General features: G+C 37.6%; 1 protein-coding gene across 4 annotated transcripts in view; it reads right to left on the reverse strand.

Annotated features, from left to right (window-relative positions):
* Positions 1 to 2,231: 2,231 nt before the first annotated feature.
* The window catches only part of LOC124124714, a 29,814-nt gene continuing 19,990 nt past the window's right edge, over positions 2,232 to 12,055 (reverse strand). For 3 of the 4 annotated variants that reach the window (XM_048384118.1, XM_048384117.1, XM_048384119.1), the window contains 4 exons: positions 4,356 to 4,616; positions 3,968 to 4,139; positions 3,604 to 3,755; positions 2,232 to 3,260 (listed from right to left, as the gene is read on the reverse strand). In XM_048384118.1, the coding sequence (XP_048240075.1) occupies positions 3,085 to 3,260; positions 3,604 to 3,755; positions 3,968 to 4,139; positions 4,356 to 4,515 (660 nt within the window). In that variant the 5' untranslated portion in view covers positions 4,516 to 4,616 and the 3' untranslated portion in view covers positions 2,232 to 3,084. Of the gene's footprint in view, positions 3,261 to 3,603; positions 3,756 to 3,967; positions 4,140 to 4,355; positions 4,617 to 4,715; positions 4,877 to 12,055 lie in introns of those variants that run through there. The other variant, XM_048384116.1, reaches the window with a different exon arrangement.

The raw sequence follows: 12,055 nt of genomic DNA on the forward strand, positions 1-12,055 counted from the left end.
AACTTCCATTCACTGCATATGCTCTGAAAGAGGACGCCCAACCACCATCAACACCAGAGATTACTTTTGTCACGAAGCACAATAATTTATCATCCAAAACTGGCTCCCACAGGAGATATCGCTTGGGCGAGATCAAGCGATATCTACATTATAAATATCGCTGCAATGAAATTGTATCACAATGCTTTTCAGACCATTGTGACGTCATTGTTACCATGTTGTCACAATCAAATGACATTACTGATGGCTCTGCCACTGAAGCTGTTATCAGTTTTACACTTACGACACTGCTTATTACTGGATACAAACTGAAAAAGTTGGAAGAATGATGTTTGGTGATAAATAAAATCTGGAGATCTGACATCCAAACATTTACAAATTCATTTAAAGGATTCTTAAAAAGGTTTTTACACATGCTTTATGTTCACTATTAATGAATACTTAGGTATTTATGTTATACACTCAAGACAGTTTGAAACAGTAACACTTCGTTATATAGCTTGAATTTGCAATCTAAAACGGACGATCATCGAAAGCATTTGGCGATTACGTAAGATAATGAGGTAGCCAGTCACGTGATCGTGTAATGTCATACCGGACAGTTGTAGCATCAAAACACACAAGTTGCGCAACGGTGCCGCGCCGAATCGCTCTCGGAAATCTACTTTTATCTTCACCAATAATTTGACCCATAAGGTCAAAAATGGATTTGGAAGGTCTACCCCATACAGATACTGACTTAGAAGTACAACCTTTTCAATTTGAACCAATTTCTGGCAGCAAGAACGACCAGAATACTGACGATTCCAGCAGTTCACAAGAAAACAGTGACGATCCCGATCTCGACGATGTTATGAATAGGCCTCCCACAGACTGGTATGCTAGTAATTAGCGTGCCATATATTCAGGAAAACAGATTAAATATGGAATCAATCTTTCAGCTGTCACGGTAAAATGTGTAGTCACAATTACCGCAATGTTAGACCAATAATAATATGCGAAGCCACGCCTATATATAACGGACAGTAAATGATCAAATCGCGAGTTACAAGTAAATCGTTTCAATATAATATTTCAGACTTTTCACCTTAATTATTAAATGCGTTATAAAACTTCTTCTGGCGAAAAATACCCAAGAGAACGATCGAATATGGGGATCAACCTTTCTGTGAAATACCATTACGTACGTCAGTCAATACACGTACAGAGGCACAGTACCCTAAATTCGTTAGTGTAACATTATCAATGTTGCCGGTGCATCGGAGTTCAATTTTATAACACATTCAATTTCCATAGACGTCTAGCTATTGGTAAGCTGTTGTGATAGTTATTGTGGAATATAAATTTTCAAAAATGGGACACATGAAATGTTAAATAATTATAAACTTTTATAGTGTGAATTTTGAAAATGTGCCATAAATAATAAATAAGTGAAAAGCTATTATTTTTAGGGAACTGTACCATAGAGAAATTGATAGGTTTGCATTTATTTATGTATTATTAGCTATATCATAATTTTGTTGATAGGTGTGACTGTGGCAACTGTATGCCTATGTCATCCCGACCTGAGTCGGAATGTTGCCACTTTTATGCTGGGGCGAGAGAGAAAATGGAAGGAGCTGAACCTTTGGATTGCATCACTCAACATGAAGGATTCTCAGTAAATTTCACCAACATACACGTCCTACAGTTGGCTCTCCTTCAATTTGTGAGCTTGGCTGGCCCCCTAGACGATAACGAACCAATTCGAAAGTATGTTCCTTCTTAACCGCTGATAATTACTATAGTAAATGTAGCTGCATCGATTAAAATTGACATATCCTTATCATTGTAATCCATCAAATATTCTCCTAAACTGTCAGCAAGTGAAAAAGAAATATTCTTCAATGCCTTACAGTAATCATGGTAATATATAACATGAATAAAGTGTGATCAGTTCCAAAGAAAGACCTGCAATCAAATTAAGGAACAACTAGAACAAAACTGAAGGTGTAAATAATTTATTTGCATACTACTTTTTAACATAATGTTAAAAAATTTATCAATTAATACAATGTCTAGACTAACATCACAAAGACATGTTGGAATAACAACAGAAGTGAAGTAGCAATGAATTATGTTTGTCTGTTTAACGACACACTCAGCAATATTCCAGATATATAACGGCAGTCAGTAGATAATCGAGTCTGGACCAGACAATTCAGTGATTTACATCATGGGCATCGATCCATGCAGTTGGGATACGATGACATGCATCAACCAAGTCAGCTAGCCTGACCACCAGATCACGTTAGTCGCCTCTTACGACAAGCATAGTCACCTAATATGGCAAGCATGGGTTGCTGAAGACCTGTTCTGACACGCAATGAATTATGACATCTGAACATAATTATTCCGGTATGGTAACAATATTATACAATTTCAAGTCACCGATTAAGAACACTAGTCATGTACATTGCTCATTCCTAGATCCGAACAAAATCTTTCAATTTACAGAACGTACATGTATTCAGTTCATACATGAGACACTTATGATTTCAGTTCATACATCAGACACTTATGATTTCTGTTCATACATGAGATACTTATGACTTCAGTTCATACATGAGACACTTATGATTATAGTTCATACATGAGACACTTATGACTTCAGTTCATACATGAGACAATTATGACTTCAGTTCATACATGAGACACCTATGATTTCAGTTCATACATGAGACACTTATGATTTCAGTTCATACATCAGACACTTATGATTTCTGTTCATACATGAGATACTTATGACTTCAGTTCATACATGAGACACTAATGATTTCAGTTCATACATCAGACACTTATGATTTCAGTTCATACATGAGACACTTATGACTTCTGTTCACACATGAGACACTTATGACTTCAGTTCATACATCAGACACTTATGATTTCAGTTCATACATCAGACACTTATGATTTCAGTTCATACATCAGACACTTATGATTTCAGGTCATACATCAGACACTTATGATTTCAGTTCTTTAACCAGGAACTTATGACTTAAGCTTATACATCAGACATTTATACATTAGGTACTTATGATTTCAGTTTATATCAGTCAGAGAATTCACAAGTTCCTGTTTACTTGTTCTAACAAAACTCTGTGTAAGAAATCCTGGACAATCAGCTGTCTGTCTTTCATAGTCACTTCCTGCCATCTTGTAGGAAGGAAACTTTTTTCTTCTCTCCACAATTGCATTGAGCAAGAATTCCACATACTCTGTAAGTTTTACATTGAAGGTATTAAACAACATTTTGTAACACAATTTCAGTATTATTGTTTTTGCAACCATAACAACAACTCTTGTTATGAATCAATTTCCACTATAATAACATACCAAGTATTGCTCTTGTCTGAACAAAAGCTGAGATGAGAATAAAGATGAGGATGAAATGCAATTGTCCTTAGTTGATTAATTAGTTAAAAAAAAAAAAAAAATGAAATGGAGAAATGTGATTTATCCAACTGGAGAGCACCAGTTCAACACAAGTCACCAATTGTCAAAAAGCGAGAAAATACGGGTCAAATTACAGTTATGATTGATTGTTTGTATTATATTTACCATATGTTGGTCCCTTGTTTACTGGCTTGGCCACGGAGGATGTCCCCTTCTTGGCTTTGGGGTAACTGATTGTCCACCTGGGCTCTCCAGCCTTGGTCACTGCTTGGGTATTCTGGCTGTTTTCATTGTAGTGAAATGCTGCTATGTACATCCTGAAAAATATGTTCATGAATCTTTAAAGGAGCATACACAGATGCATAAACCAATACCTATTCTGACTTGACTTATAAATATATTTTCCCTTTTAGAAAGTGGGTTCATACATGTATCTTCAAATATCTTTAGCAGCCATGTGTGCACAAGAAGTTCAAATATAACTCTGTTTTATGGCAATGTTTGGATAAGTCTTTGTTATGTACCATACCTTGCTTTCATTGCTGGGTAGAAGAAGTGATGTGACTTTGGTGCAAAGTGGTTTACCACATTGTGGAAAACTTCAAGTGAATAGGTCTGATAGAGAGTTGACAATTTAGGAATACCACGTAGCAGATATTTGCTTTCCACAACTTCCTTCACTGCATTGTAAGCACGGCTTCCTAAAAAGAACAACAAATGAAGGAACTGTGCTGATATCAAAAATTGCCATCACACATAAAAACCAGCACAAATATTTAACTTGAAATTTCATATATATTCACTCACATCATTATTGTCTGCTAAGTTGTATTTTCTGCATATGACCAACTACACTGTTCGTTTTGAGGACAAATGTTTTAGAAAGTGCTTATAGCATGTATAGTACGTCTCATTACCTGGCCTGATCCAATCTCGCTCTTGATCAATTGGTCCATGTGGGCATTCTGTGTACAGCTTTCCTTGGTGTGAGTGGATGTTGGAGACATGGTTGGTAACTGACTGCCACTTCTCCAGCATGTACTGTGCCTCTCCCCCACCAGCAGCCACCCAGTACATGTGATTAGAGATGGACTTGATCCACAGTCTTATCACATCACAGTCCTTCTTCTTTGATGCTGATTCTAGTTTCTTTTGTACATATTTTTCTCTCTTTAAAACTGAAATGTTTAGAAACAGACCGAAATACACTCCCGGTATACTGTAATCAAACTAAGTGCACAGTTTCAGTGAAGCATTCTTCCAAGTTACATATATACCTTTAGCTACATGCCAGACATCATAAAGATGGGTGATGTGGGATTGCTCCCCCCTCATGAACTTTTGCACCTGTACATGAGTAGTATAGGTAATAGGGGTTCTGGACCACTTCCACTGGAGCCAGATTTATATACCTATACTGCTACTACAGATGGAATTTTTTATGTCAAAATGATGATGCGATTCAACGATCATCATGAGTTTAAGTTAAATTGGCTCTAGCTCACCACCACCTGGAGTCAATCAATGCTTCTATGATATAAATTTTTATAGGTAATAGGGGTTCTGGACCACTTCCACTGGAGCCAGATTTATATACCTATACCACCCCTACAGATGGAATTTTTTATGTCAAAACGCTGATGTGATTCAAAGATCGTCATGAGTCGTATTAAAAGAAACATCAATATTAATTAATAATGAATAAAATTTACTATAGCCCACGAGGATATTGGAAAGGTATAGGAGCAATAAAAAAATTAGCCACCGCGGCTAAGGTATCTAAAGATGTCGCCAAGGATTGTTTAAAGAAACAAGCGATGTGGCAAATATATTTACCGGCACCACGTTATATACCGAGGAAGAAATTTGATATTTTTACAACGAATGAAGTTCATCAGGCTGACCTCTTGTTTCTTCCCCACGATAAGGTAAGACGCAAAACGTATAAATACGCTTTAACCATAGTGGATGTGGCTAGTCGATACAAAGAGGCTGAGCCATTAACCTCGAAAGATTCAACAGAAGTAGCTGATGCACTAAGCCGCATCTATAAACCCGGACCACTAAAATGGCCTAAGCTATTTCAAGTAGATCCTGGTCGCGAGTTTATGGGATCGGTAACTAAACTGTTAACAAAGCACGATGTTGAAATCAGGCGTGGTGAAAAAGAGGCCCACCGTAGTCAAGCTATCGTTAAAAGATTTAACCGGACATTAGCAGAACGTTTGTTTGGCTATCAGTATGGGATAGAAATGAAATCGGAATGATTGAGATCAACCGGGTGACACGATTATCAGCTGTTGTATCAGCGCTGAATAATGAAGTAACGAGATTAATCGGGAAGAAACCATCCGATGCGATTAAAATGAAATCTGTGACTTCTGAATCTTCAGCACCGCGGAGAGGCAAAGAACAAAAACTTCCGGATAGAGTAAGTGAACTTGAAGGAGGCCTAGGCCGCGCAACCGATCCGATTTGGTCTCTTAAGACATATAACATTAGTCGATTGATTATGAAAGAAGGAGAGCCTATTCTTTATTATCTTCAAGATGGACCGGGCAGGGCATTTGTACGAGAAGAGTTGTTCATAGTTCCCAACGATACAGTATTACCGCCCTAAATAACCATAAGCGTAGGTAGTTACACCATCATTATCAATCCATCTCTTTGTATCTAAGGGGGATAATGATGTCTTGTTCATTCTTAATCCATATATCCTATGATTGTAACTTCTTAAAGAGTTCATCTCGTGTTTGAACGTTCTACTGTTGAATAATGTTGTGAATAATGTACACGGTCTGTTGAATTTTATATTACTCTTCTTTATATGTTGTGCGGCCAAGTCATTATCAAATATCTTGCTTCTGTTAAAAGCCGGACTGGCTATAAGTTTCCTGAGTCTTTCTTCCTCATTAGATCTGACTAATTTAACATCAACACACTTCCTTAGATTCTCCATAGTTTTACCAGATACTGCGTTATTCATGAGCTTATATAGATTCTTTTCAAAATCGCTGGTGGCCATCTTTCTTAAATCTGTGTTCAGCCTTATATAGGGCTCCATCCAAGGGCTTTGATCAAACTTTAGAACCCTGCGTATTTTCTTTAGTTTCATACCTAACGATAGATATAACTGGAGATTTCGGTAGTGAACTATATATTTTGTCTTATCCATCGAATTTGGTGCTAGTTTTTCTACGTTAGCTAACCTTGTATTACCCATCAAGGAGTGTTGATATTACAACATCCAATCTTTATTAACCATTAATTTTTCGGGAGCTAGGGGATAACTGTTATGATCTTTATGTAATGAATTTGGATATTCCAAGTCAACTTCTAGTATATACCCTTTATTCGCATCATTCGCATTGATATCATCGACCCACTCAAAACCCAATAGCCCATTCATACAAATTGTTAGCGTCGAGATATAATATATGCGTGTCGGGTTTACTCGGATCATATCCTTCCACTAATTTATTATAAGCCTTAGAATACCTTTTCGCTGCCATCGATATACCACCTCTTAATCCTTTCTCAATAAACAAGTGCATATCGTAATCGGTAAGTAATTTTAGTTCTATGCCGGTCTTCTTCAACAATGCATCCCACGATAGTCCTGGACTGGAATAGTACCATGCAGGGTCCAAGCCGTATTGTTTTAAACATGTCTTTCTAAATATCTCGAATATATCGGCGAGTAACAGTACATCGGTTTTTAAGTACAGATCGTGATAATCGCCTAAATTCTTACAACCTAATTTATTCAAGACCGTCAGAGCGTGTTCATGATCGGCATCGGTTATTTTAGATTCTGTTAAGTTACTATAGAATGATTCAAGAGGTGGTAATTTAGTTTCGTCGAATCTAGACCAATCATCCATATATTCGTAAGGATACACACCTTTTCTCAGCAACAAATGACGCGTTAACCTATCAGTATATTGATTTGTTATCGCAAAGTCATCGGGATTGTTCGCATTAGCTAAATTGTCCAGGGAAGATAACAAACTGTACGGAGTCTATGAATCTAAGTCCATTACTTTGCTTTATTCTGGCTTTCCCATCCTTGTCCGTATAATGTATAGTTTATATAGTCAACGAGAACGATATATATTTTTCCATATTATTAGGAATACATGTTAAGCCGCCGTCCGTCTTTGAGATAGCTTGCATAATGAGATGTGAATCGTATCCTCTAAGGTTATGAAACACAACGGGGATGGGTATTGTTTGAGAATTCATTTTCAGTTTCAAGTTACACTCGTTATGCGCGGCTCCCCGATAATTACCCGTGACGTGGCAATGATCTCTTACGGAATCCCCATTCAGGGGTTTATTACAAACATGACAACTCATTGACCTCTTATAGGCCCTCCAATTATCCTTCGTTTCTTACACGATAAATTTTCCCTGATTATTCTCTCTTCATTTTGTAGATATTCTAGTAACTTTCCCACTGCATCGGGACCTCTGTAAATCACGGGCGGGTTTGTTTTCCCATCATACCTTACAACTATATATCCAAACCCACAAGGAATATGTTCTTGAGTTTTCTAAGTAAAACTACTATCTTGATTATTATCTTGACTATTTTCTATAGGTTTGATAAGCGCTTCGAAGTCGGCGTAAATTACGTACGGTACTGGCATTTGATAACAATAATGTTCAAATTTTAATATATTTTTCCCCTCTTTAGGCATATCGATCCTGATAGCAGTCTGTCCAACACCTCTACAGTCTTCTTTATGTGCTTCTAATAGATCTTGTCTGCTTAACCCATGCAGGTATCTTTCGCAGAAATATTTCTTTCCCTTATATTTAGTTTGATCATATAATAGCCTGTTTAAACTCTTTATCCATGTATAATGATATTTTCCATCTTTTTCGATTAGAAATGAATTGATTCTGGGAATATGTTCTGGAGCGGAGCTTATCCTGTGTACAACAATTCCTTAAGAAGAATGTCCGAAAACATTTATAGCTAAATTATTTTGCTTTTCCACCTCATCAATTTGTGAGATTGTTGTAGGTTCGTCTATACCATCGAAGTTGAGTCCATCGTTTTGGGGATAGCAAGGAGGTCTATTTGCAATTTTAGAATCTACGGGGAACAATGCAGATCTTATCATCATTCTTAAACAGTCATCGGATTTATTTTTTACATTAATTATGGCTTTTTTCTTCTTATAATACGGGGGTAAATCTATATAAGATCCACCTTTGAAGGGCATATAATTTGCTATGTCTAAATATTAACTATCGATTTTATCCACACCCCAACCTGAACCTCTATTAGTCCAGCGTTCTAAAGTTTCCTGTATCCTCTGAATTGATGTATCTAATGATGCGTTTATAGTATCGGATTCGGTTATAACTTCTTGATTGCTTCGGAAATATGGTTCGGTATATTCAGTGCTATCGTCTGTGCTACTTTTACTCAATGACATTTTTTTTCGCGCGGCGGGGGATATAGTATTCACGACCATCCGTACGTACCTCCGTACGTCTGTCAATACGTCCCACCTGTTTGTTGCCGCGATATCTCAAGAACTAATCACTGGATTGTCTTCATATTTGGAACTATGGTGTATATACAGACACCGCAGACACCAGTCGGTTTTGGTGACCTTGACCTCATTTTCAAAGTCACAGCAGGCAAATCTGCTTTTGGAGTTGGAAAACAGTGTTGCCGCGATATCTCAAGAACTAAACACTGGATTTTCTTCATATTTAGAACTATGGTGTATATACAGACTCAGCGGACACCAGTCGGTTTTGGTGACCGTGACCCCATTTTCAAGGTCACAGCAGGCAAATCTGCTTTTGGAGTTGGAAAACGGTGTTGCCGCGATATCTCAAGAACTAAACACTGGATTGTCTTCATATTTGGAACTATGGTGTATATACAGACTCCGCAGACACCAGTCGGTTTTGGTGACCTTGACCACATTTTCAAGGTCACAGCAGGCAAATCTGCTTTTGGAGTTGGAAAACAGTGTTGCCGCGATATTACAAGAACTAATTGCAGGATTGTCTTCATATTTGGAACTATGGTGTATATACAGACACCGCAGACACCAGTCAGTTTTGGTGACCTTGACCCCATTTTCAAGGTCACAGCAGGCAAATTTGCTTTTGGAGTTGGAAAACGGTGTTGCCGCGATATCTCAAGAACTAATCGCTGGATTGTCTTCATATTTGGTACTATGGTGTATATACAGGCGGGGACATTTCGTCAATTTGTGACAAATACTTGTTTTACTCGATATGATGGGCTTAACATCATTAACATCCATGTTGGAATTTATATCCATCTTCCAACCTCTTAGATATTTACCAATTCCGGCGGATGTGGGTACAAATTTTAATTCTTGTTTATTATTATCAACATCGTCTTGTTGATTATTATCATTATCTAGTAAAGCGATCAATTCAGCTTTTCTCATTCGAGAATAACCTCTCAGCCCACTGTTTTTTGCTTGAGCTTTGAGTTCTCTAACAGTCTGGGGTTTGTTGTATTCCAAACCGCGTAAATCGATCAATTCAGCTTTTCTCATTCGAGAATATCCATGTAGACCACATTGTTTTGCCAAAGCCTTCAACTCTGACAAAAACCATTGTGATTTAATGGTATATACAAAATGATTCAAATGTCTAAATGGTTGTTTTTCATATATAAATACGTATTCTCCCCAACCTATTCCTCTCGTTGATGTAAACTCTCTTCCTAGCGTAAATAATCTGCTTCCTGACCCTATCAGCACTGTGACTCTTACATAAACAGTAACTACCTTTGACCCCAATCTGACATACAGTACACACGTAATTTTTAAAACCCTGTCTGATGTAATAAGAGTTGGTCCCACAGTAAAAACCAACACATGGCTTCTGACATTGAATCGATTTCCCCATGAGTGTATATCTACACAGATCTCCACTGGTGAGTCATAGTTGTCGAAGCTATTTATAGCTCATAGCTTATGTGTAGCTAAAAATAGACAACAGTCATCGTGACATAGCTGAACAGCCAGTCAGTGCTATTTATAGCTGAGTTGTCATCGCTATTGATAGATTAGCAGTCAGGGTTACTTACAGCTGAACAGCCAGTCAGCGTTATTTATAGATTAGCAGTCAGTGTGACATGGCCGATAGATCATGGTTTATGTGTAGTTATTGTATAACTGAAAATTACAATGACTGATAACCCAATCATAATAAACGCTATCTCGCGGTCTTTATGAGCCTCTGACAGTGTATAAAACTGACTTATTGTTGTCTCGGTATTGGGTCAAGTTTCTTTCCATCAACGAGGAAGTATTCGTGCATGGCAGATTCGACATCCTTAAACGTTTGAATTGAATGTCCCCGTCTACGCAGTTCTTCATGAATAAAATCTAATCTCTCTATTCTCCGTCGGGTCCATTGTGACTGGGCTGCTTCGAGTTGTTCTAATGCTTTATTATGTCTTTTCTGCTCAGAACCTCTCATACTAGAAAATAAAAAATTACTCCCTGAAAAAGCTAGAGCATTAACAACAGCTCCATCGACCATCATCGCAATTGATGCCATATTATATGAATATAAAATATTCAAATGTTCATTACTTCATTATGCCTTCAGGGATAAGCCCTTGTTTGATGAGCATATCTTTTGTAGACATAGCCAATCCAATATCAAAAATGACCATACCGATATCATAACCATTAAAATCTAGCTTGGGTGGTGTGGCTTTAGTAATCATTTTAGCTATATGGGCATAGCCAATGGCCAAGCCGCTGACCACCGCTGAATGATATGTTGCATTTACCAACATTTTACCGTCTGTAACTGGAGTAGTCATGCTTCTTATAGCATTATATGGGGGCTAACCTCTAATTGAACTTGTTGTGACATCGGGGGTGATGTTTTCTCTTCTCTGGTCTTATAAAACAACCATACAGCCGCTATAGCAACAACTCCTACTAGTGCCCAAGTTTTAATTGGATCAATATTTGAATTATTCATTAGTTTCACTTTCCGCGCCAGTCTGCCCTTTCTACCAGCCGCGATTTTTTTTGGGTTCCTAGTAACTCTGGCTTGTTTTTGTGTTTGTGGTATTTCCTCATTCACTATCTGTTGTGCAACGGGGTTATTTCCTCGTTCACAATCTGTTGTGGTGTCACTTGTTGAGTCTCCATTATTATTAAGTGGGCATGTATGTTTAAATTGACAATACCTAGCCGTTATTAAAGCTGTGGTGAGTGGAGCTAAGAACATTCCATATCTATGATAAAACTCACAGCTCACTGCGCTTATAGCGTGTTCGATGAATGGCCTTTCTGGAGAGATTCGCATAAATACATGCGATGTTCTGCCGGGATAGGGAGAAACGTACTAGCTACGACTGTGTATAGTTGTAATATAGCCGAACCTATCGTTTTAGTCATGGTAGCTCCCAGTCTAGACTCGTAACGTGCGTACAGTTTTTTAATTTCTTCGTCGGTCATGTTATCAATTTTTTCAATGCTATAATTTTCCCCAAAATATAACCAAAGCGGCCAGTCTTTCTCTATTTTTATCTAAAGATTTATCTGTCATAGGTTCTTCTGCATGTTGATGTGTATGTTGATCAGAT

Source organism: Haliotis rufescens, unplaced genomic scaffold (assembly GCF_023055435.1).
Source record: "Haliotis rufescens isolate VD_foot unplaced genomic scaffold, xgHalRufe1.0.p SCAF_5, whole genome shotgun sequence".
Lineage (NCBI taxonomy): Eukaryota > Metazoa > Mollusca > Gastropoda > Lepetellida > Haliotidae > Haliotis > Haliotis rufescens.